Source organism: Centropristis striata, chromosome 20, assembly GCF_030273125.1.
Source record: "Centropristis striata isolate RG_2023a ecotype Rhode Island chromosome 20, C.striata_1.0, whole genome shotgun sequence".
Lineage (NCBI taxonomy): Eukaryota > Metazoa > Chordata > Actinopteri > Perciformes > Serranidae > Centropristis > Centropristis striata.
In genome coordinates this window covers 17840711-17868352 of record NC_081536.1, presented here as the reverse complement: position 1 = coordinate 17868352, position 27642 = coordinate 17840711, and the positions used below count along the sequence as shown (strand labels likewise).

The following is a 27642-nucleotide window of genomic DNA, read 5'->3' as shown; positions in this document are numbered from 1 at the left end:
TTATCCCAAAAGCAGCATTTGTAGTAGGAGGCATATTTGCTTGACAGAAAATATTAATAACCTCCCAGCTTTCTTTTTAACAAACATAAAGAAGTCCTGTTGAAAGCTCAGGATGCTTCTCTGGCAATGTTGATATAGAGCTCACATAAAGCAAACAGCCAGTTCTGCTGTAATTGTAAACTTCCCCAAATCTGTACTCGGTGATTAGATACCGCTGTTGTCTTGGAGAAGCAGTTAAAGCGTTTCTCAGGCGCTGATGTCTTTTGTTTAGGTGCCAACTTACGTAACGTACGCCAGAGCAGTTCACAGGGAAATTTAAGTGTTGGCTTTTGTCTATTTTCATTACGATGTCAACCCTATTACTGCCAACTGTGCGTCAGCTGCAAGGTGATACACATGTAGAAACATCCTGTCTTTGAAGTGAGCCGCTTAGAGTTGATTGATGAGAACAGCCCCCCTCCTCGCTGCAGAACAACCTAAGTGAATGCTATTGATTGTACTGAATTCACTGTTACTTTAAGGTCTTCTTCTACTCAGTGTATGTGAGAGGAAAAGAAGTGGTTGATATAAATGTGTATCCTGTAAGATAGGATAGTTATAACCCAAAATAACTCATTAAATCATTTTATTTGCCAGTGTTGCAGGAAAATCATTGAAAAATCGAAATTCTTATGTGGTGATTTATCAGGGTTTTAATCACTCGATTAGTCAAAGTTGGACATTTCCTCACTCGTGATTGTATCAAAATCCTTAACGTATCTTACAAGAAATATGCTATATCTTGATATAGCATATAAATACACACACTCACAATATAACATTACAAATAAGTTGTTTAAATATTTTTATACATAACATGTAATGCAGAAATCAATGTTTTCTGTGATTTAGGAATTGTCATACAGCTTTTATTTCTTTATTTTTCATATATATGGCCGGTATTGACTGATACTAAATGTATCTAAGTTAAAGAACACAGCCTTCTTATACCATTAGCTTGGAAACCAGTTGAATCTGCCGAGCTCGTGTTTTATTTTCAATGGTAGATGCTTCTGGTCTTCCAGATAGATTTCCACCCACCAAACTAGGCAGCACCCATCACATATGAACCAAGAGTCTGTTAGTGTGTTCCCTGTTTCTCCCCTCAGATGTTTTCAGAAACACATTAGTGCACTGGTAAGCTGAAATTAGTTTTTCCTGCTTGAAAACGCCACTCAGCTGCATCACTTGCTTTTTTGCTCAGATTGGTTGTAGGCCTATTCAGAGGAAATTTGGTCTGTGCTTCTTCATAACACTCACTGGAAATCAGAAAGGAACTGGTTAATAAATTCAGTATATCTGCAACCACACAAATCATCTGTGTATTTCTCCCCTTTAAAATAGGCATCAGTGTCAAAATCAGTCAGCCTCCAACCTTGATAGAAGTTTCATCCATTAAAATGACTAATACAACTATAGCACTGATTCAGCTGTTAATAATAAGTAAATTGTCTTGTCTCATCATTTTTACACATTGTCACCAGATGCAATTTAAGATTTTGACTTTGACATCTGGTGTGAATAAAATCTGATCCCAGATTAAATTGGACACATTTTTTATCTCTAAAAATTACTTTTACATGGAAGAAACTCTTGAAGCTAATAAGTCTGGCAGACTTGGCTTGTTTGTTTGTTTGTTTGTTGACATCCCATCTTTACATTACAGTACAAATGCACATGTTAAAGTAATAATGAGCACGAGTGCTTACCCAATGGGTTCTTTGCATTGCGTGTGTGATCATGCTTTGCTGCGGCTCCCTGAGGACATCTCATTAGCTCCATGTTGAATCAGCTGAGAGCTGCTGCACTCACTGGAGCGAGGGACGTTTGGGAGCTGGTGTGAAAACATCACACTTGCCGCTCTTTTCATAAAATCTGGGAAACGTAGTTCTCTCATAGTAGCCATTGTGCTCATCGCCAGGGGGGTTCATAAGTCTGGCTTTATTAGTAATCTGTCCCACTTGAGTGAAGGCATGTGAGCAGACGGTGGACTGAGATGTCAAACCTTTCCTGGATTAGAGTTGTCATTTGTTATGAAATCCGATGCAGGAGAAATAGTAGTTGTATAACTTTTCACATTTGAATTGCTTGTGTTGACTTTTCTGTGAATGTTCCAAGTTTCACCTTAAGTCCTCTTGTGATTATTGCCAGTGCAGAGGATTTTGTCTAAGCAGCTCTGCAAATTTAAAGATTTAGCCCGTGCCTTTAGGGCCTCTCTTTGTGTTCCGTAATCTAAAAAGCTCCTGTCTTTATAGAAATCCTTTGACACAAAGGATTTTGCTTGATAATTCTGACACGGCACAAGTGTTGGGTTAACCAGGTGTACAAACACCCCGTTTATTTACATGGTGGTGTGTTTAAAATACATGGATATTGGCTGACGTCTGAGCTATGAGGTATTTGCCCTCTTGTTATTGGAAATGTCATTATGAATTTGTCCACCTTTCTATTAAACCAGGGGCTGAAACTAGCTTATGGTGAAAATATTCATGTTGATTTGGTTTATTAGAGCCTATGTTTCGATTGTTTTTTTCGATTGTTGTGTGTGGATTGGAGCCATTACTGCAGAAATCAACCCTGTTTACATTCCTTCAGTGTCAAAACAGCGGAATCTCCCAGAAAGTCAGTCTCTCCACAAAATAATGGATACCAGACCCCGCTCTATGTGCCAGCATCAGTCCTTTATGTCTTCTCCCTGCAACATCTCTCGGTTCTTTACGTGCAGTGACAGTGATTAGATATATTAAATAATTACATGGGGACAATTAGAGGGTGTGGATCTTATTAACTAACTGTAACCACCATGTTGACTTTGTCAAATTAATCGAGACAATCTAGATAACTGCTTTAAATTAATGCCACATTATTTGCTGCATATTCCAAAAAAACACACAAAAAAAACGAGGACAGAATCGATTGCAACATGTGATGTGTGCTCATGGGTCTTGTGTCGTTTTTCAGCTGTGATGCCTTTACAATCTGCTGTGCTGGAAGGGAGGAGCGCTGTATTGTCCTCGCATAACCTGAACCGAGAAAACACCATCAAGCACTTGTCAAGCAAAATGTCTTTGATATAAATCAGAGCTGCTGAACGCTCTAAAATATATATGAAACTGGGGATGTTCTTTTCAACTCCTGTCCAACTGTTCAGCCTTTAGAAAAGCCTGTAATTTAAAAAACGGTTTTTCAGTTGGCAGACAAAATAATAGGCTTCTCTGTTATCTAAGTAATGAGGCATAAGCTATGCATTTTTGTGGCTAAATTCCTGTCAATTATTTGAGAAAAGGGACCAAACTTAATGTAAAAGAACGTATGTTGCTGGCAAATCAGATCTGCAGGACCAACAAGCAGATGTGAATGTTGTGAAGAATAGAATGTGAATTTGTGAGCCACCATATTTAATTTGGTGGTTTTACAGCATTGAAAGGTTTCCAGTCATCAGCTTCAAATCTCAGATGTTTATCTTCAATGCAATAAGAACTTTAATAAAATGTTCAGCAGGGATCATGGAACTTGTAGTCAGTGGATTAAAACATGCAGAAAAGCAGCCTCATAATCATTTTGTCATTGCCACTTTGTTTTCACCTTATTTAAACGCATCATGTTTTTGTTATCAGCTTTTTTTTTTGGAAGCGGTCAGGATTAGGGAGATATCCGATATGCTGATGTTTTACAACTCATTTGGCTGATTACTAATATCCTTTTAAGGGTGGGCGATATGGCCCTAAAAGTTTATCACGATATTTCAGAGTATTTTTGTGATAACGATATACTTGACGATATTGAAAAATATATAGAAAAATATTTTTTAGTTTGTATAAATAAATACAAATTGGACAACAAAATAAAAATCAATCTTAAATCTAAATGTAGTGTAAATTGCAAATCATAAATTATTAAATTTAAAATATTAGCAAATAATAAAAATATCCATCTAGGGGGTCCGGGGGGCCCCCGCGAGAAAATTTTGTACATTTTATATTACAATGTGATCAATCTCGTCCATTTTGATAGCATAAATGTAAGCAAAATGTAGACATTTTTTTTTTCATAAAAGCCCAAATTTTGTGCCTCTCACACATTCTAATGCCACTATTCCATCATATACACTGATCTCATCTGATCTCAGTCTTTGCCTATTTTGATTAATTATTGTAAAGGAGAATAAGGGTTCTTCTATGTTTTTATTTTAAGGCATCTTATTTTGTCTTGTAAATTCTGTGGTGGATTCTGTGTTTTTATTTTGAAAGCTGCATTGTTTAGCAACAGGAAGTAATAGTAGCTTTTTGTGATTAAAACAACTTTAATTGTTAGCTAATGTTAGCTCACGGCTAACGAACAGCATAATGCAACAGTGTGTTTGGGCCGTTTGGACCTCTGACAAGACCGGACAGGTTGATAGGATTTAGATTAGCGTGCGCAGATGCACACGGAGAGTAGGTAGGCAGGGCCATAGATATATCTATGCGTGCAGCAGCTTTCTGTATTCAGCGCGTGTGTTTAAATGTGTGAATGCACGCGCATGTCTAGGAGGATGGAGAGGTGAGGGTCAGGTGACAGACACGCTGAGCAGAGATAAAACGTAAAATAATTATAAGTAGTGTAGATATACTTTCTGTAGCTTGAAATGTAGACGATATCGGGCTGCCACAGTCTAGGTAATGAATGGGAAATCCTTACACCACTACGTCAAGAAGTAGGAATGTTGCTAATATGATATGCATTTTTTTTACCCACAAAAAAAATATACCGGTATAATCGTGAACAATACGATATGGCACACCCCTAATCCTTTAAGTTATTTGCTGTCACAAAGTCATCGAAGTGGTCGGTTCTTGAGATGGATAATTAACTTAGTAGGGCTCCTCCTCCATCACAGATGCTGTGAGTTATTGCAAATAGCAGTTATGCTATCCATAGACATTTTTGCTCCTCCCTCCCTCATGTTGCAGGTAGGCTGCAGCTATCATCAATCTATCTTATACTTTGGACATTGTCATATGCCATTTCAGTAGATGTCACCCAACCCTTTTCCACACGTTGTTTTTCCTTGTATAAACATGGTGCCTACAGTACCCACAAGGCAATTCAATGCCCAGCGTCAAGCAGAGAAGAAGAGCAGGTTACATAGTTTGGTGGGAACACTTCTTTCTCCACAATTTATAAACTTGTAGTTTTCACACCCAAAATTTTTCTGTTTTTCATGTTATTAAAGGACTCATGCTAACTGATCCTACAACAACTTGAGTAGCTGAAATGATCTCATGCATGTGTGTCACTATTTGTATGGCTCTGGCACACTCTGATGACAGCCTCACTTTTTAATCCCACTAACAGAGCTCTCACATTTTTTTCAGTAAACACTTAACCTCCTGTCCAGAGGTCTTGAACCAGGCTGATGCTTGCTGTAGTGAAAAAAAGTTTGTCTCCCGAAGAAGCCCTCCAAGTGCAAGGCACTAAATTAAAGTTAAAAAAGTTGTCATTCATGAGTTTTTAGAAAGCTGCCACTGCTTTATTTAAACTGTCAGCACTGTGCAGATTTAGAAAGTGTTGAGTAGAATGAGATCAGTCTGCACATTGTTATGTATCCCAGAGTTCAGAGGACACCCTGCTGCGGCCCTCCTGTCTCCGCTCTGGATTCTCCCACGGCCGGTTTACACACCGCACATGTGCCAACAGGATGTTTTGCTCTCAGCACATGGTTCATGTTTTCACTCATGTTCCATATCAAATTCCTCTCAGCTCGCTGCGCTCACATGCCAAAGATGCCATTGCAGTTGTTTGTGTTTGTTTGTTGTAAGGTTAAAAAGCAAACATGTTGTTTTAGTCATGTATTTATTTTTTTAATTGTCTCCTGAATCACATGATTAGGCCTCATTTGACCTTATTATATGACATCAGAGATTTCATTTCTAATCTTAAACTGCTGACATAGTACATCAGCAGATACGTCTTTATAGTTTGATTGCTGTTTTAATTAATCACCTTGCTTTGTAGGCTGTTTGAAGTAAAAATTAATGAGCTGCCATTTCATATGTGCACATATGTCTGACACTCCTGCATCTCCCCCTAGTTAAAGGAGAGTCTTAAAAGATGTGCTTAAGTCAGCATATATAATAATAATATGTGTTTGCAAGTGCTTAGAAGAACAGGAGATTGCATGCAATTCTTTGCCATTTAGTGTTTTATGGAAATACGATTTACATGGATAAATGCTGTCAAATTTAAAGATTTATTTGGCTCCTTTTTGGGTGCAGCTGAGATGGAATTAGAATTAACTCAGGCATGTGCAGGTAGTGTTACTGGCCCTAATTGTTGTACTTTCTTGCAGAGCGTCACATATTTAGAAGGATAACTGTCACATCTGTCACTTGCCTGACATCATCCTAACAGCTCGGGCAGACATAAAGCAGTGGTTGTTTTTCTGTTTCCTTCTTGTTAAATATTTTTCTCTGTGAGTAATAAGAGACCTCTGTTACACAAGTTTACAAATCAGCGACCCGTTAAAGTAATGTATGATCAAAAGAAACCATCATTCCTGGTGGGATTATTATGATATGTTTTGTCAGTGACATTTTAATTGGCTTACCATGTTTTATATCTCTCATTAATTTGCAGCTGACAGAGACCGTACCTTTTGTAAATTACTGTTGTTTATTTGATAAAAGAACAGCACAGAAGAAAATAGCAACTGGCTTGTCTACTAGACAGTATGTCAGTGGACAAGTAGGGGAAAAAGGAGTGTTGGATGTTGTCTGGCTCCTTTTTGTTTGTCTTAGTTCTTACAGGAAACGCTGGCAGTAAACTTGGATAACGTCAGGCCACCTAAGAACTGAGCACTTCAGTCAGAGCTGTGTTTGAGTCATCCTACCTCAAAGCTGGATGTTATCTAAACTAAATATTTGATGTAAACACTTCAGCTTATTATCATATCAAACATTATGTAAATGCAGCACAGATGTTTTATTATCAGCGAGAGCAATAAATACAGTCTTCCGCTAGCAAATATTTTCAGTTAATTTTTATATTACTGTTAGTCTACTGACAACTTTTTGATTATTTGCTGATCTTATGAGTCTGTCCACTTCCCATAGCTCAAAATCTGAATCTTAAAAGTAACTTTTTCTCTTTACATAGTAGTCTGTTGACAGATATTATCGGCGTGTCCCTGAAAATGAAAATGTTGATTGGACAATATATAATGCAGAAAATGTTGCTTGGCATGATTTAGAAATGGTTTTAGCAATGTTTTCTATTCTTTTTTCAACTGAACAGTTATGATGTTAATTTAGCTATTTATTTTATTCCTATTTACTCTATATTTTCTCAGTTATCATTTATATAGAATTTGCTGACAATGTAATACATTATTTGTATAATGTATAACACCGTTATAATAGTAAATGAGGTTTTATGTTTGAGAAAGTAGCTCTCCAGGTACCCTTGCAGAGTGGTGAAAAAAGTGCACAATCCACATAATAAAAGCCTTATTTCCATTCCATCTCATAAAATGACTATATCGGTTATTTTCCCCTCTAAAATCAGTATAAGCATCTGTCTCAAAAATCATATATCGGTCGGGCTCTAGATATTACATTTATGAGACAAAGAAAAAGAGAAAAAAATATATATGGTGAGCTGCGTGCCATTTCCATTGTCTTCACTGTTCCTGCAGGATTTGGCTGTACGCCGAGTGCATCACTGCGAGCATCAGCCACTCTGTAAAATTACTGTAACTATAAACAAAAATCAGAGGCACTTGAAGCAGCTAAAGGGTCATCCAGCATCGCTTTAGCAACTGTTATTTCCCCATCTGTGACACTTTCCATCTGCTAATGTTACTCTTCCAACGGGAGTTGGAATTTTCTTTGAACAACTGTTTCCGAAGCAGGTAATGATGTGTCAGAGCTCAATGGATTGGCAGTCTGTTGCTGAAGTATTGAATTGGACATTGTCTTGTTCAAATTGAGGTTATGCAGTGAAATGATAGAGGGTGATAGCCTGTGGCTGAGTATTTGCGTGACGGCTTTATGAAAAGTGACCCTGAAATGCTGTTTAACATTGTGTTACCATACACTGACCATCAGTTTATAATCTCTATCCTTCTATGATTTCCTTTTATTATTATTATTCTGTTTTGAATGATGAGCCAACGAGTAGCCAGAATTCATGTGTTCGCAGTGTAATGGGGTGCTGAGAGTCTCATGCACACATTTCATCTGAAATCCACTTACCCATTAGGCCAAGGCAGACCAGTCTCCATGTCTGCATAAACTGTGGCCTGCACTTGTTTACTGGGCAGCCTGCTTAAGTACAAGCATGTGTTAAATGCTCATGATGTCGGCATTACTGCATCGCCAAAGGCCATAATGGCGGGTCTGGTGGAAAATTAAACGGTGTTCAATGAGAGTTTTCATTTTCTGTGTTTGTGGCATGAAATGTGGTGTCGATGGGTGAAGTCATAACAATGCCTTTCACACCCAGGTGTTGGGTCCTATTGTGCTGTGTGCACCGTGGGCTTTGTATTCTTTTAGGAGAAACGGCTTTTGTATGTTTGAAGATATGCACTGCAGATATGCATACCCATACAATATTGTCAGTGTGGAGAAGACTAAGTGAACAAAAATCACTTTTCTCCCCCTAAACTGATATTTGCTGATATATGTTCACGGTGCAGTGGTAAGCACAAAAACATGCACTCACACAGGTTTTATTGGTGACTCTAAATTGCCCATAGGTGTGAATGAGAGGTGATTCTCTCTGTGTCTGCCCTGTGATAGTCTGGCGACCTGTCCAGGGTGTACCCCGCCTCTCTCCCAATGTCAGCTGTGATCGACTCCAGCACACCGCGACCAGAGTGTGAATAAGCGGCGATAACAAACGAATGAATTTTCACAATATTTGCAAATAATTTAAGTGTTTAGGGCTGCGACAGAGATCTATGTTTATTATTAATTAACCATCTGATCTCCACAATTTGCCAGTGCATTTAGAAACATTGTTGTCTTTAAAAAAAAATCACCAAAATTACACTCTTTATTATAGCCCGAAACTGTAAAAACAGAAATTAATGTCAGATTTTCACATTTATGACGGTCCTTGAGTAAATTATGCGGGACTTCCATCAGGAAAAATAACCAAAGCTAAGCATAAATTATTAATATTTCATCAAAATCACTTTATTCTTTATGTCTCATTTAAAGGTGTGCATTTTCGGGGCATCCCGGTGGCTCACACTGGTAGAGTGCTTACCATGAAGGCCGTGTGCTTGCTGCAGCGGACCCGGGTTCGAATCCGGCCTGAGGTCCCTTTGCTGCATGTCTTCCCCTCTGTCTCCCCCTTTCTATCTGTCACTATGTAATAAAGCAGTAACATGCCAAACAAATAATCTTAAAAAAAAATAAAAAAAGTGTGCATTTTCTTTTTTATGTACTTCTATCCATGATTGTGTTGTTTCCATAGAGCTGCAGGACTCGGAAAAAACAGAGGTCACAGTGAGTAAAATTGTGACAGCAGCAAAAAAAAAAGAAATGCCCTGAATCTGCTTAGGGTTGATAGGGTTAATCATTTGGTCAATAAAATATGAAAGTACTTCAAATTTCCTCAGTTTCACAGTTTCCTAAAGCCAGAAGAGATATCTTTGGATAGCTTCTTTTACCAACCAACAATCAAAAACATAAAATTACTCAGAATAATAATGTATAAGACAAAGAGAGTCAACACATTCTTACAATTGTGAAGCTGGAACTTGAGACTTTTTGCTAATTTTGCTTGAGAAACAGTCAATCAGTTCTAAAAAATAGTCGCTGATTAAATTTCCATTAATAAGCCAACTCTGTGTTCCATCCAGAAATTAAAACATCATTAATCACTTTAAAAATGTGACACGGTTCAGCCGTTCATTCTGAAATAAAAAAGCACTGAGGAAACAAAGTGGGACTTGGGTTTACTTTCAATCACAACATCATTGAACAAGTTCAGTATTTATCCCTGAACCGTATGACCCACTTCGACTCTGCTGCTGCTCCTGACCCAGATTTGATTTGCGCAGACAGCAGCAGATCTGTCTTGAGAGCGCTGTCTGTGATGCATCATTAAACCTTCCGTGTGTTCCCAAATGACAGAGGAACATGAGGATTCTCCTTGGACAGCAGATATGTATTTTGCATCAACAGAGCAGCCGCAGTTTGAAGGACTTGCAGATGTGTTGGAGCGACCACAGGCCTGATTTTCTCGGGTGGTTTCCATCCAACTTACTGTATCAGCCGACAGAGATTCTTAGCTTTTTCACCTGAAAGTTACTTAAACAACGGGGCTCTCTTGAGTGCTGTTATGTTTACAGGTGGCAGTTAAGATTTCAGGTTTTCATATACTGTAGTCCCAAAGGGTGGAGGTGTAGAACATGCTGACAGATGAAATTCAAAAGTGTGAAAGCCTTTTTAAGAAGTTTGACACAGACACCAGTTGACCCAAGTGTGGTATGAAATAGCCCATTAACAGCTACTGTGAAATGCCCAAATATTTTCCCTGTATGCATCAATTTGTTACACGGAAGCTGTATCCAATCTCCAGGATTACAGAAAATGACTTGGAACATTTTCTTCCATTCCTGTATAAGAGCTGTGTCAGTAACCGTGCCAAGCAAAATATCCAAAGAAATGTAGATCCACCATAAACACCGCACTGAGTGAAGATACCCTAATATTTTGAGGAGACTGGATAATCTGTGTGTGAAGGTTGTGTTAAAAGAAAAAAAATGAGCTGGCTCTGTGTGGTTTTCTAAAAGATATTTTTCTCTTTCTCTGTCCCACTACAGCCGCATCGGAGGGGAGAGTCAACGGCGGGGAGGATTTCTTTCAGAAGGTGAGTGTGTTGTCTGTACTTTGATAGTGTTTGCTTTGTCTTTGGGTTGCGTTCAAGCCCACTGAGCAGCACTTCTCTGCTGGATAAAGGAGCAGATGTCAGGTGCTCTTCCAGTCAGTAATTACAAATCAAAACAAACAAAAACAAGGGAACAACACTGATGCTGAATCACACCGGGGCTCTGATCCTATAACACAGCTGACACAACACCAAGGGCCTTGCATAATGTACCATAATACACCAGATCATCTCCTCACTTTAAAATGAGAGGGAGGTTAACACCAGGTCTGCTCCGGCCAGCTCTGCCTCACTGACTTTTCTTTGTCACTGATTAAATTAGTTAATGCTCTGAAGCTTCATTACATCCAATAAAAATGAGGATTTGCCTCAGTGATCTTAAATAGTCCTGAGTAGGGTTTTTTTTTTATCACACATTGTGTCACTGGAGCTCATTGATCAGTCAAGTGTGTGACCCTGTGTGCCATTGTGGAGTTGAAAATGTATTTTATGTTAATTAATGGTCTTTTATATAAGGATTAGTTTTTTAAAGGACATGTTCTATTAAATCCTCCATGTCTCTAACAATGAAATAATTTCTGAACATTTGTTAATGATGCTGCAGAGACTTTCCTCTCTGCTTCTGAGCCTAACCAGGGCTGGGTGATACAAACGATATAGAAATATGATTGTGATAGAAGATTTCTCCAGTAAGATGATTATAAACTTTAATATGCTGTTGATAAGTCACACTGCTTGTACAGTTGAAAAATTATTATATCAAGGTTATTGTGGCCAAAACTTTCTCAGTATTGTCAAAATGTGCTCAAAATGTCCAAAATGACTTAAATTATAAAGCCTAAATACACATAGCAGCAGTATACACTTTTATGTTTGCATTAACATTAAAATAACAACCTAGCCAATACGTCATGTAAACATATGAAAACTTAAAGATTGCACCATGTGGCCATGAGAGATTACTGCATTCGTGCACACTGCAAGCAAGAAAACAGCAACCTCTTTTATAGTCCATGTGCTGAATGGTATTTACCATGAGTATTTCAGGATGTTAATCAAACACGGTTTGGTGATACAGCATACCCAACAACCAGTTACATCACAGAAATAAACTTATTTCTTTATAATTATATGATATTGCGACATTTCACATGGATTTGCACATAGAGGGATGAATATTTTTGGTTATTTTTAAAATAATTTCAACTCATAGATATTATATGTCAGATTAAGCAGGGTCTTTTTCAGGTTCTCAGGTTCTTTAAGGTTCTTTAAGCGTAAGAGAATCTCTAAGCCAGTATTTCTCAAGTTCTGGCCCGTTGGGCAGATAGGTGCCGGTTGGCTCCCAGTCAATTTTTTTTATTCACAATGAAAGTAAAAAGGTTCACATTGACATTTAAAAAAAAAAAATGTAAATAGGTTACCAGAGTGCATCAAAATAGAGCTTGTTCAGTCCAGGCTACATATACTTTTCATTCACTTCTATGTTTATGGTTTATGAATCATTCCAACACTTGAGTGATGCATAATGAAAGAGGTCCCAGCTATAATTGATTTTGCATAAACTATTTTAAATGTAACCAAACATTAACAACTAAAATGCAGTTACAGCTTTTGAAAAGCAGTAAAATATCAGATTTATCCGTCATATGCAGTGGGCTTAATGTCAATCCCATGCCAAGTTAATTATTCAGATAATTTAGAAATGGAAAAAAAATCAAAGAAAAAGTATGGGCATTTTAATGGTTATTCATTTTATCAGAGTTTGGCCCCTGGGCAAAGCAAGTTGCTTTTAGCGCTACAGAAATGATGGAAAAATATTATGATGATAAAAAGTTTTGCCTCATTGCCCAACTGTAATCCAAACATAGTTCATTTCTATTAGTGAAGCATCGTTATGACTGAAAGGAACTGTTGACATTAGTAGAGACAGTGAATGAACGTGCAAACAAATTACCTTGATGTACTCCATTTGTTTAATTTGGACCGTGTGTGTGTGTGTGTGTGTCTGTGTGTGTGTGTGTGTGTGTCTGTGTGTGTGTGTGTGTGTCTGTGTCTGTGTCTGTGTGTGTGTGTGTGTCTGTGTATGTGTGTGTGTGTGTGTGTGTGTGTGTGTGAAGACTAATCACCTGGCACTGACAATGAAAGCAATCACAATCAAAGTTAACTGCTAATTGAATTTTGACAGCCGGTATCTCATTAATTCTCTGGTCCTCTTTAAGTATCTTCAGTAGATTCATTCTTGTTTAGAATCCAGTTTCCTGAAAATGTTAAACTCCCCACACAGTATGTTAATGGTCTGTAATGAAATAAATGATGGACAGCGGTTTGTTTTAGCATTCCTCTTTTGTCTATTTTCTGTATTTGGTTTTGGAGGTTAGGAAGCTGAGCAAAATGTCAAAGAAAGAGGCAATTTAACTGTCCCTGAAGCAGTTTTCAGAAAACCAAATAATGCAAACCAGGCGCCTTAAGATTCTCGTCCTTGGAATTTTAACAAGGACTGTAGATATACTGTCTATGTCTCCACCTCTTTTTGTCTGGATATAACTATAGTGTTTAAGATATGCAGCGTAGGTGTCCACCTCACTCCACAAAGCTGCTCGGACAAAATTCGTCTGTTGCTGTATTGACTTTGCCTGTCATGTTTTTTTAAAAAGTCTCTGGGCTCGAATACTGTCACAGCTCGTTCAAAGAGACGATGGTTACTAGAGGTTGAATTGTTAATTATAAATTAGTGTGCAGCTGTTTGGGTTGGCCGGCTGGTGAAGGAGGAGTGTTTTTATTGTAGAATTTCCATTTGGATAACTCTGTATAGTTTCCCTCTGATAGCGTGATCATCATACATGCCCAATTAAAGTTGGGAAAATAAACACTGTGGAGCAGTATTGTTGAAATAAAATGGATGAGGTGTGTGAAATACCTTGAAGTTGATGAAAATGGAAACTCTTAGTTGAGCTGCTTTCTCGCCCGCCCAACACACCCGTGTACCACACACACTCAGTGAGACTAATAAAGTACAGCAGCTCTCCTCCACGTAAGGGCTTTTTTGACGCACATGCTGTTACACACTTTGCTTTGGGAATGGGATTTTGCCGTTTCCTCAGCAGTGAGATTTTCGAGTTCAGTCGCTGACGAGAGCAACATAAAATGATCCGCCCACGCACTTTCTCCCCAGGCCCCAGTGGCTGTGGTTGATCAAACTCTCTTACTCACTGTCTGCTGGACTTCCTTTGAGTCCAGAGCAACATTCTGTAATAGAGAGCACCACCACACCTCTTGGTGTAGTCAATGAAAAAGTAAAGAGCATAGCAGGCAAAGTGGGACCACAGGAGGGTGCCACAGCTGGGAAATTAGCTCCATGCATGGGGGGAATCTCACCTGCTTCATCTCCCTCTTTCTTTGTTTTGGTCTCTTGGTCTCCCTGCTTCCTGCTTTTCCCTCGTTCCTCCTCTTCCCTCCTGCCGTCATTTCATCTTTGCATTTCACTAAACCACTGCTGTGTCATTGTTGTCAGTGTGGTATAGGGGGATTTCCCTGCAGTGTGCGTCGGTGAGCAGTTCATCACACTGTTGTGCAGGAAAAGTTTTGGACTGAGAACTGTTGGAGTGTCAAATCATGGCACAGACCACTAAGCCGTTTGGAGAGCTGTGCAGAAGTTGAGCCGCGGGACAGCAGAGAGCTGAGAAGCTCGGCTGGTTGAGACGATAACTGTGCACCGCAGAAGAGCTTGGAGTGGATTTGAGTTGAGAGATTCCTTTGAACCTCTTGCAAGTTCATCTCTGATCCCCCTTCCATCGCTCCTTCCCAGGAGTTGTGGCTCTGTAAATAATGCCAGGCGTGATGTATAAGTGCCAGCGCGCTCAGATCTCAGGCCAGGCGTAATTCATTTAATTTGCTTTTAGCACTGAAGCATCTTGTATTTCGCAGCTTTGGAAAACAGGAAAACTGAAGACTGTCAAGAAGAAATATTTGGTTGGCATAAAATTCTGAGATGCTGAAACAACTAGGTCAGTATGAGTGCCATCAGAAGATGTATGAACACGTTAGTGTTTCTCATGCAGCTTAAAGGGGAACTTTTATGTTTTTACTTAATTTCCGTCATATATGTTACAATATCTGATGTTTATATTAAACATGGCCAAAATGTAAAAGTTATCCCTGTGAGCAAAAACCTCAGGTTTCCCACTGTTTTGGACGCTCCGTTTTGAATAATTTTTTCCTTTTTCCCCTTCAGGGTTTCTGCTCCAGGCGCACTACATTACATCCACTGCTACATGTAGCTATGTGCTAACATCAGCGAACATTTCAAAGCTTTTTGGGGGGATTTTTTTTATTTGATTGTAAAAGAAAATGCCACTATAGTAATTCCACTGTTACATGCTAACATCAGGGAAACCTGTAATCTTGGTCACTGATGTTAATTTTTCCAAAATTTCAGATCACATTCCTACCTAATTGTGTTCAATAGTGTAGTTCTTAGTTAAGAAGCTTTTATTGAGAATTTTTCATGATAAGAAGTGCTACTATACTCCATTATAGTCCTTCTTCAGGCCAACCTGGTTGCAGTGATGGTGGTACCAGTGTTGCCATCTCTTTCCCAGTGGAAGTAGCTAGCAGAAGCTCTAAAGTTTCTAAAATTTTCCAGATAATGAATGAGAGCTGAAGAAGAGACCCTGTTGTTGGCGGAAGAGTTGAGACTGTGATGACTTTGAGCAGCATGCATGGGAATTAGAATATAATATACTCCGCACATATGTCATTAAATTTGTTGCTAGTCACTTTTTAGCAATAAACGTCGACAGGGTCTGAAAAGTTGCTTTATTGAGTGAGAAAGTTGCCAAGTTGGCAACCCTGTGTGATAAGAGAAATCTGGCCTTCTCTGGAAGGCAAGCTTAAAGAGACAGGTGCTTCAACAGAGCTTCTCAAATAGGAGCATCCATGGGCAGTATGAGATAAAATAATTTTTTTTAACATTTAAGCACATAAACATGTTACAGTAGGAACACAAAATAGTAGTATGAACCTGAAAATGAGCATAATATGCCCCCTTTAGTTTAGTTCATCATGCTTTTTCCTTGAAAGTCGTTACTCATTTCAACAGTAGATGTTTTGCAGAAGTGCCCTTTTTTTAATGTGTGTTGCTCTTTTATAACCATGCATGTGTTTGTGTGAGCCCCGAGGTGTGACGGGGCTTTAGCTGCGAGTTAGCACTAGGGTTGTTAACATGAACTCAGTTATGACTGTTGGGTCTCGAGGGGATAGTTCAGTCCATGCACACATACACACACACACACACACACACACACACACACACACACACATTCCAGCTGAATCAACAGCTGCACCATCGCAGTACGGGCCAGGAAACATGCCTCTGCCATGTTGATTGCTGCTGTGCTATAGCATAGTACACACACAGTCACGTGTGTTGAACACATGTGCTGTCTTTGAGGACATTGCCTTAATGATATCCTGTTTGATTTCACGTTCAGCCCTGCGCAGCTGCAGCCCCGTAAGAACCTATCATGTCAAGGTCGTGCTGCCATGAAACTGATCAGAACCGAAGTCTTTTATGTATTTATTCATTTCAGAAAGGGCGGGTGGCAGAGAAGAAAGGGTGGAACTCTAAATGTATAGGTAACTTAATTTGTGCAAATATCTTGACCCATTTCAGAGGTATTTGCTAGCCCCTCTATAAAAATAAACGCCATCCACCCTTTAAAATGGTGTGTGGTCTGTCAGAAATCAGTCCCATCTGCAGGACGCTGCCAAGAACAGCAACGCTGGACAGGAAACAGGTCTCTCTGAACAAGGCCCTTTTAGAGAAAAAGTTGATGAGGCATAGACCATAAAGTCTGATAATTTTAGGAAAGTATAATTGGAGTTTCTTCACACATGATGATAGAATTTTATCATGTGATTTTACTTCACTGGGTTTTCTCCACTGCATGCTTCTATCTACAGCTGAACTGAAAAGGACATTTCCATTTTAATGACATTTTTAGATGGAACACACAATCACTCGTCCGCCATTCGCCCCCACATTGTCACTGTGATTCCAAACGACCTCTGAGAGGGTTACAGCAGTGTTATATTTCTTTAACTTGGTGGTTTTAAATTGAACGCCTCCTTGACAAAATCCAGACACTGTCTGTCACTGTCGCAGGAGACGAAGCCAAAAAATGGTAGAGGTGGAAGCAAAAGTAAAGGAATATCTTCCCCTCACTGGGAACAGAGTGCCCTTTAATGTTGTGATAGAGCCAGCTGTTGGTGCGAGCACGTGACTTGAGTTGATGGAGGAAAAGTTAGCATTAAGCTACAGGGTGTTTGTGATTTATTGTCCTTCACCAGACGGTGGGAGGGTGTCATGTCGTAGATTAGAGTCTCTTGTGCCTTGAGACATGATGAAACCCAGTAAAACAGATCTCATCAGATTTTGGTTTCAGGCCTGAATTTCACTGCGTGTAAACCCATTCTGAGTGAATAGACTGCAATATTATCACAATTGCTGCAATAATATTATCAGACAGGAGGGATGGGAATGTTTCCAGGAGGACGACATTAATGGGGATCATTAGCATGCTGGATGCCAAAGCTGAAACTGTTTTCAACTTAGTCACATTACATGATATCACAAAAGAATTCCTTACAAAAATAGCAGAGCAAAGTCATCTGAAAATAATTCTCCTTTATTTATATTGCACAAGATGATACCACTTTTGTTCCTGTGATTAACTCAATAGAAACTGGGAGTAAACACGGAGCCACAAGCACAAGGAATCATGAGAATGACTGGAAGGGTGTTTCTCTCCCGCTAGATCATAATAATGCCTAAAGATATACAACTTGGGCCAAGAGCTTAAGCGAGAGAAGAAAGAATGCAACAAAACATCAACTGCTGAATAAATGTGTTTTGCAATAATTTTATTGGCTTGCAACAATCTGCTTTATGGGTTTTTCTGAGGATTGCAGAATCCTGTTTTGCCAAAGAATGGACAAACTGTCCTTTTGAAGGAAAAGTTCTTAATTTTTGCTATAAATTTACAACATACAGAGCCTATAAAATACTTTACAGCATGCTTTGATAAACCAAAGAGGATGTCTGAAAGTCCGAGGGGATGGGAAGAAGGGAAGATTTTTTTTAAAAACCTCTTATAAAGTATATTTATGACTACAAACAAGGGTTAAATGTTGACCCTGCATATTGGATAAATCTGCCACAATTCACCTGTTTCACCAAAAACTCACTTTACTCATGTAATTTATTCCATTGCACCTAACCAGAGATGCTCCACTGCATTACAAGCTGCACTAGTGGTCTGAAATGGTTAACTCTTTTACTGGTTTGGTTGGAAGTGTTGTGATTGCAATTATAATGCATTTATATTTTATATTGCTAACATAAATTATTACACAGGTAAAGCCATGTCTAGCTTCACAAAAATGAGTTGGCTACAGTGTAGGGCTTGGCAGAATATCTATGTTATATTCATATATATGAGACTCGATAACATCTTAGATTTTGGATATTGTAATATCCTGTAAGTGTTGTTTTAAAGGCTACATTACAATGAAATTATATATTATTCAGAATTTAGCAGACTGTTCTAGCTGTTCTATTGTTTACCTTTACCCACTAAGTTATTGTATCCACATTACTGATGATAATTAATCAAAAATCTCCCTGCATGAAAGCACCAAAAGTCAACCCTACAATATAGTCGCAATGTCGATGTCAGGATATTTGGTCAAAAATATGTGATATTTGATTTTCTCCTTGCTGCCCAAACCTACTAGATCATTTGCAAGCATTAGTGGACATTATCTTAAAATTTTGACACAGTTTGGCATTAAAAAAACAACCTGCAAAGGTGTGTTGCAGAGACAGAGATAGGTCTTGAACAAAGTAGATTTTCTCCTGATTTGTTCATCTGAAAATGTCATTTTAGTGTCAGAACCTTTGAAAGTTGTGTGGCTTTTGGAAATTACTTAATTTTTTCATTTTTCTGGGGCAAAAGAATTGGTCATAATCCGCCCTCATGTTTACTTTTCCCAATAGGATTCATACAATCAGGACTGCTGGTCTCCTTAAGTGGCAGGGCATTGTCCAAACCCATGTCATCAGACACAGGCAGAACCTCAGTGAGTTGTCTCTGACCATACACACCAATCTGGCGTTATGGCTGGTACGATCCTGTTGCTAGATGGTCTCCAGTTTGTTTTTTATCTTGGCCCGCTAGTGTCAGAATGGCGGCATGAGTACCTCTTTCTGCTGCACGTCTAGGCAGTTCATTTTTATATGTGATTATAGGATGTTGTACAAAGTCATTGAGGCTTGAAAGGGCTTCCAGTCAACCATCATGGACGCAGAGTGTAGCTGCAGAGTAAAGAGAGACACGCATCAGGCCTTTTGAAGCTGTTTTACAGGTACGTGAGAATGGCAGAGGATAAGCTGTCAGTATTTGTTGTAAAAGATGCCAAACAGACCGCGTTGCTTCCAGGAGAGCATATGGAGGAATTTAAGCACTTCCCTTTTGGATTTGTCCACCAGTTCCCCTCAGAGTACAGGCTGTAGTTATTATTTGGCAAGGAAAAACGGCAGATATAATTGAAAATGCTTGCAAAAAAACTGGAATGAAGGCTGTGGATTGCTGTGGCGGTGCTAATCAGCCTAACACGTTATCTTCATTGGGAGCACTGATGGCTCTTAATGCACCCTCTCTTTCATTTTTTTTGCCTCATTGCTTAATGCACTGGACCACCAAGGAATATTAAGTGCTGCTCATGTAATGGGTCGGGGCGATCCCCGGGTGCTTGATCACGAGGCTGAAGCTTTTAAGAACTTTGAGAAATTCATATCTCCTCCACCCTGAAAAACACAAACCCCTGGAAAGTATTAAAACAAACAGAAAGACCGCAGGACTTTTGTGAAAACAAGGATAGTGCACATCGAGGACAGAGCCATTAGGAGAGGGCTTGTCAGCTTCTCATTTTTTGGAGGGTTTGACAGTTTTTCCCCTTGGTTTTATTTTCCACTAACATCAACCACTCGTCATGGCAGGCAGTCCTCGAGGGGTTTGTTTGTGGATTTGTATCCAGGAAGCCAAGCAAGGTGAGCTTCCTCATGGTTGCGGAGAGGAGCAAAAGGTCTGGTAATAGATTTCCTCTGATTGGAACGCTGACAGCGTCCTGACCAGCTCCTTACCAGCTCCTTACTCTTTTTTTTTTTTTTTTTTTTTTTTCTGGCTGCCTGCAGTTTGCATTTTTCACATCGATACATATGCTCCTGGTTACAATGACGGGACTTGTCAAAGTGCTCTCACATAGATTGTTGTTGGCATTTTTCACGTGTGGCAGAGCCAAGAATACTCAATGTTTTTCTTCTTTTTTTCTTCTTTTTTTTTGATGGTGTTGGGGCGGGAGGATTTGGGTGTTGAGCAGAAACAAAGCAATGTCTGGAAACATCATATAAGCTTGTATCATCAGGCATCTTTAAACAGCAGCTCTTTTAACTTGTTCCATAAAGAAGTTTTTCTTTTGGGCCGTTTAAATGTGCCCTACTTTTCATCGTGCAAGGATTATTTTTTGGAAAACTCTGGATGCTGAAAGTTTATCTAAAGTCAACAAAATGAATGTTTGCAGTACAAGAGAAGCAGTTGTTCACACTTCAAGCTAAACCAACCAACACATAAAGACACTGAAAAGAAATCTACAACGGTCCCATATAAAACTGACTATAGCCCAATGGATACTGGGGTTTTTTGTGTGAATTATTACAATCAACACATACACAGTATTTATTGGCTGAGAATGTGTTATTCCTCTGCACAATAATGTGAGCAATAATGTGTATTTTTGTAACAGAGTGTGCTGCTACAAAAATACATAATCTTGATTGCCTTGAATAAACATTGTATTTTGTTTGTTTGCTTTTGTCTGCCAACTCTGATATGTGTAATAAGCTAATGGCAGCCCTGCTTTGCTCTTTTCCAGATCATGGATGAGACCCAAACGCAGATAGCCTGGCCCTCCAAGCTGAAAATCGGAGCCAAGTCCAAAAAAGGTGACTCTTTATCCCATATTCCAATTTTTCTTGGATCCATTTACTGCTTCCACTGCTTGTCCCTTGTGCAACTTGAGTATTTGGTGAATGATGGGCCTGCAGAATGTATGAATCTGAATTCAAGTCAGGATTTCAAGCTATAATGTGAAGTTTTCCATGACAATTTGTCAATGGTGTCATATCCCTTCTGCTCATTCTTCAGCTTTGTGGGTTTCTGACAGAATCTGTCATAAATTGACTTTATATCCATTTTTTAGCCACATTTTTATGACACACTTTTAGGTTTTTATTTCTGATGATTGAAATCATTCATCATATTTAAATATAGACAGCTGAATCCTAAGTGATCAGAGAAACAACAAAGTTCGCAGCGGTTTGGCATGCAGCCCTTTTTGGAACATCCTGTGTCCACCAAACGTCTTTGTAGAAACACAGATTTTAAGCATGAAGGTGCATAAGCTCAGGCATATGTTTAAGTGACTTCCCTTCAGTGTATTATACAAATGCCTTGCATTATATATAACAGAAATGCATTGTATATAAGTTATATCTATGATCTTGACTAAACCTATCCCTGTGTGAATGTTAAATAAGAACATATTGTGATAGCTTTCCACCGAACATAGGTTTATGATTATGGGTCCATGTTGTTTTAACCAGAAATATGTTCTCAGGAAAGTCGTTGGATTTTTAAGTTGCACTCACTTTCATTATTAGAAGTTAATTGAGGACTTTGGAAAAAAAGAAAGCCAGTAACTTCATCTGCATGGAGGAATTTGTGATTTTTCTGTGGAGGCAGAGGGGTGGGACTTGCTCGTATTAGAGCTCACTCATTTATTGGCTGAGTTGTTTTAGCACTCTGTTACCAATAAAACATTATCACGGTTATTTAAAGCTCTTCCGGGAGGGTGGGAGGCGGGGTTTGAGGGGGGTGGCTGAGGAGTAGGTGTAGCTGTGTTCTTTGTTGTCCCCAGGAGAATTGCCAGTGTGCGTCTTCAAGCCAGATGTGGAATCCAGTGCCATTATGTAACTTCCTCACTCACTCTGTACAGAAAACAGTTGACAGGGTTACATCAGAATCTTTAACATTTTTCCTTCTAATCAACTGTAAATCCTGGCAAGACACTCACACACACAACGATCCATTCATCCAGTGTATACGTTCATTCACAAAACCTGCCGCCAACGCCACCTGGGAACGATGTTCTGTATACAATATTTAACATTCTGACCCATGACTTGTCAGATTTTTTCTGTGTTGCGTAAACCGAGAGGAGCAGGGGGAAAGAATGTTGGCTAATCACTTACAGTTATCTAGTGAGCGAATGCATTTGTGGGAGATGACATGTGGAACTGACCGCGTTGTTTAACAACGTGGGCTCATGAGAGGGCCAGAGAAAGGGTGGAGACGACAGGCTTATATTCTACTACAAATGAAACACCTGGTGGTTAAAACAGGGTTTCAGTGAGTCTTTTAGAAGTCAAAGATAGAATAGTCATTATTTTAGGCTTTTCAATTTCTTAAATATGATTTTGACAAATCGTAAAAAAAAAAAAAAGATTATGAGGTAAAAGTTGCATTAACGTATGTTTTTGGGAAAATTGTGTTTTGATCACATTGTTAAAAACTCAACATTAAACCAATAACCACTAATGTAAACTGTGCAGCCGGTCAGAATTTATTAGAGCACACACAAGCTAGTGTATCGTGTTCTGATGTGGTGTGTGTTAATCACTCCTTTACTTCTAGAAATAATTAGTTAAAATCAATTATATTATTATTACAGGTCTCTCTTGAGAATTAGACCCTGTGTCTCAAAGAAAATATTAAAATACTTCCATCTTATATGTGTAAGAGCCTGTTTTCAGGAGGGGGGCTTAAACAGACAGGGGCAGACAGAAAGTGAAAACAGGTATATTCAGAAAGACCTATAAGAAAAATAATGTGTTTTTTGAACATTATTGCATGTAAACATGTTCTATTAGAAACCGAAAGTAAAAGTATTAACTTGAGAATGAATAAAATATGTCTTAAATATGTTTAATTTGTGTTAGTAGTGGTCCTTAAAAAGGTCTGTAGAAAGTCTTAAATTTAAGTTGTTAAAACCTGGAGAAACCCTGAAAAACCTCACAGAAGCCATTTGGAAAATTCCTGGAGACAACATCTTCATTCCAGTCTTTCACGAGAAATGACTAACACAAAGCTCACTTGCTCTGTCCTTAAAATAGCTGATGACGTAGTTATTTTTTTGTGATGCTGTGTAAGAGATAATGCTGAGTTATCCCCATCTGAAAGCATACAGTTAAAGAGTGTTAGTTTGCCTTGTTTTCCTGGAATTTAATGTTAGCGTTGTCTTTCATGTGAAGTCTGGAATTGGTTACACTCTGCAGGATAGCGGCAGATGTGAGGGATTTGTATGTTTGGAACCTTTCTCCATACAGGGCCACACTCCATCAAAATGCCAGCTCCTCTGTTTCATTTATCACCTGCAGCGAGCTGTCCCTGCCACCTGCATAAGTGTGATAAGGCCAGTTGTTAGCCTCTGGGCCAAGCCATCATCAGCACTCTGTTAGTGATTTAATACAGTGAGCAGCCATATCACTCATGGCACAAGACAGGTCGGCCTTACAACTTTAAATGGTCAATACTGCAAGATGGTCTTTATGTTTTAAACATGTCTTTATTTCTAAAACTCTTATCAAGGCTTTGTTTTTACGTGATAAATATCTTAATGCTAGTCTAACTTGTCTGATTCAACATTTCTGCAGATGTTTTGAATGAGAAAAGCTAAGCTAAAAGGACTTAATTCCCTTCATTTGTGTGGTATTTTCGAATGTAGTCCTCAGCTGGAAAAATGCTTTGGCTTTGCCAGCACAGAGCTCTGGGTCAAAAGGTTTCTTCTCTGTCAAGTGAAACTGTGTAAAAATGGTGCGACTGAAAACATTCTCTTTTTGCAGCTGCAAGGTCCACTCTTGTTATTGTTTGCTTTTCCAGCTGTTGCGTGTGCCAAATTAAGACTTAAGGTGTTCATTTTTTATTCCACAATCAATCATCAAAAAAGGAGCATACAGCACACTCCATTTCAAAAATGCGGGGGTGTTCTACATCACGACTGCAACACTCGTTTAGGCTGGCTAATGTTTGCCAGATGTGCAGTGCAGGTTAGACACTGGAAGAACCATACTCCCTCTAATGGTCACAGTGGGTGCCACAGGAGGAAGAGAAGGGGTTTCTATTGTTCACAGCAACAGCTGTATGATGGGAAATTTTCTGGATCAAGTCCTGAGATTGTGATGTCTCTGACCGGGTTTTTTCTTTGTTTTCCTTGGTGTTGTTTTCTGTCTCAGACTGCAGTTTTGTTTTTTTGTTTAGTTCCTTCCCCTCAAGCCATCTAAGCGCTGTTGTTACTCTGCTGTAAGATCTAGCATCTCTTGTAGAGGTTACCTGACCCCTGTGACACTCTAACAAGGTCAGTGCTTGTTTGCAGCCCCTCTATAGTCCCCGTGGTTCCCAGTGCCCATTAAACAGAGAGTCTGAACCTCCCTCGGATACTTCTATAAAACAGAATTATTGATTCTAGCCAACCCATGTTCTGCTGCTCTCTGCACAAGAACGGGATCTTATTCTCTCCTTGTATTTTGCAGCTCCACGGAGAGTGGTTCGAGTTTTGTGAGTTATACATCGTCAAAAACATTCTGTAAATTTGGAACTCCCCTTGTCATCACAAAAAAATGTTTTCTAGGTGTTCCCATTTCTGCACAGTGTAGGATTTTTTCCCCTCCCAAGCTCGTTGAAAGTCTAAACACACAGTGGTGGGGTCCTCCGAGGTCCCAGTGACTTTGTACCAGTAAATCTGCTGCAGTGATTCCTGTTTGAAGGCTATACTGTAAATCTGAGCTGCTGTAAGTGTGTGTATGGGGAGGGGTGTTCCTGGAAGGGGGCTTAGCCGACTTCCTGCTGCTCAGTACAGTTAACACAGGGACGATGGACCATAGCTGTGTAGTACATGCATGTGCACATTCGAATGTGTGAGCGTGTTTTCATGAGTTTTCACATTTGTGTTCTCCAGGGGTTCGGCATGCTGCAGAACCAGATGTATGCCGCTGCACAGACACAAGCATTAGCTTTGAAAGGTTTCGGTATGCAGTGTTTGGTTACTCTAACTGAAGTATTTAGAGGCACAGGCGGTCTCTGGAAGCACAGTTTACTCAAGCTATTAGGACGCTTTACTTGCACGCTCTTCTCTGTGCCCACAAAGTGTATTTACACAATAATTTTAGGATGTGGCAGTTTCTGTTTGAGGATCATATCTAGTCATTTTTTGAGGAAACAGCCAGTGACAGACTCAGGCTGACAGTGGGGCAGGGGCAAAATGAATAAAAAGGCACCAGCTGCATCTAGTCGAGAAAGCTTCTAGCATGTAGGGCAGTTTATATGGCACTGAATCAAGTTTTCTCCATTTTAGGGGACCCATTAGTGCACTTCATTTCACTTTCTCTTGTGGAAGGGCACCCCAGAGAAAACCCTATCATGTTTTGTTCAGTTTTTCCACTCTTTTTTTTTTTTTTTTTTGTGGCCCGCCACCAAAATTATTGCTGCCGCTACTTCCGAATGTTGTTAATGTCATGAAGTCACAATAACACGACTCTGCCATAGAATGTGCAGGACTCTGCAAGTTGTAGTCTGCCACTCTCTCTCTGCTCGGAGGAGTAGCAGCTGGAGCAGAAACAGGAGGCCAATCACTTGCAAATTCATGGCAACCAAATAAACAACAATGCCAAGTACAGAATTTTCTCAGGCAGAATTGGCAGATGCCAACCACTGTAAGGGGAATTGAATGACTACACATGCACGTTAGTGTTTATTATTTGCTGTGCCATGTACACGGAGTAAGCCGCCAGCTAACAACACAGTTGTGCTGCTAAGGAATAATGTATTTATGTTTACATACATTTTGACTATTTTTGTTTCAATCCGCTAAACAATGGACAGCCCACTGACCTTACAGAACAAGACAAAAAGAGCGTGCACGTTAGTGTTTATTTGCTGTGCTTGTTAGCCGCCAGCTAACACCACAATTCTGCTTCTAGGAGAAAAGTGTGAGCATATTTTGACCTGTGCCTTTTTTTCTGTAGTTTCTGCTTTCTTTATTCATGGGTGAATTGTTTTCCTTCACTGTTTTATTACTGCAGTCATGCTGTTTCAACTCGCATGGTGGGCGCTGACAGGCCCTTCATGGTGCATTCGGGTGCACCTCATAAATACAGTAGAATACATATTTGAAAGCAATACAGAATACCAGAGAGCTTTACTGCATAAGGCTGTACTCCATCATACATTTATATCTTAAATTGTCACCTAGTGCCTTCATTTTTTGGTGTTTCTTTTGTTCCTTCCACCATAGTACATTAAATGAGTGCATAGAATCACCCCCCAGCCTAGAGGAAATGCTGTTGTCTGTATCATGAGGGCATCCAAGAGGGCACTTTTGCTGCGTGTTTATTATTATTTTTTAGTTTTTTTCAAATATGGTGATCCAAGTGAAGTGTTCGCTCCCACTGCCCCTGAGACAGCAATTGGTTTTGTGTGCAACAGCTGATGAAGAGCACATAGACATGTGAGTCATCTGCAACGAAGAAAAATACTGAAAAATTTGTTATTGTATATTTTTTCAGCGACTGAATGACAGAATGAGCTTCAGGTAGTTGAGGTGATAAGCATCACATGACTGTCTGTCTTTCTATTGAGGCTAAATTGCAGCAGAACAATTCAGTGGGCTCTGCTGATGGATAATACTGATGGATTGCCTGAATATAATTCCGCAGAGCTGCACCATGTGGTTGCTTGCCGACTTAAATGAGACTCGGCAGATATCAAAGCAGCAATTACTGTCGCAGAGCTCCTCTCTGAAGCACTCTAATTTGTTGACACATCCAGACTGACTGTGTCATGTTTGGTTAAATGGATTTAACTTGTGTCCCACTCTCTCACATTGTTATCTCTTCCCCTTATCAGCACTGACATTCACACACACATTAAACATGCTCTCACTCCCAATTTTAATGTCTTCATTTCTCTTTTTCCCCCCTCTTATTCCGTGCAGATCCACACATCAAGGTGTGCGGGAAGAGGGAGAATGTGAGGGAAGCCAAAGACAGAATTATGTCAGTCCTTGACACAAAGGTACAGTAAACCTCTTTATCACAGTGAAGATAGACTTCATGTGTCTGTGTGTAATTTTCCCCCTGTCTCCTCTTTCTCGCCTTTTTCCTTGTGTTCAGTTGGACTGAATGTGTTTCACCTCGGCTCTCCCACTGGTCCTAGTGACAGATTGCATGCAGCAGTGTGGTACAACTTGGCACTTATCTCGCCAGATACTCGCATTCTGAGCTTTGTTCTGGATTGGTCTGCGTGTTTGTGTGTGCGCGTGTGCAGGCTTTCATTACCATGGCAACACAAGAAATAACGCACCTAGGTGACTGCACTGTAGCACCCCCTGGGGGCAGGCAATGATCCATACACTTTGAACAGCCACACACAAAAGAGCAACACATGATTGGCTTAGTTTATAACATCTCATATGGTTTTGTCACGAAAAGGCCAATTTTAGTCTGGCAGACTTCATAATATGATTCATTTCATTTAATGTTCTGCATAT

The 27642-nt window shown here is 39.5% G+C and overlaps 1 protein-coding gene across 1 annotated transcript in view; it reads left to right on the top strand.

Moving 5' to 3' along the window:
- Positions 1–27642, top strand: part of LOC131993742 (protein bicaudal C homolog 1-like) — a 74464-nt gene that overhangs the window by 12627 nt on the left and 34195 nt on the right. The window contains exons 2-4 of the mRNA XM_059359749.1: positions 10856–10902; positions 20914–20983; positions 27088–27167. Of these exons, the coding sequence (XP_059215732.1) occupies positions 10856–10902; positions 20914–20983; positions 27088–27167 (197 nt within the window). The remainder of the gene's footprint in view (positions 1–10855; positions 10903–20913; positions 20984–27087; positions 27168–27642) is intronic.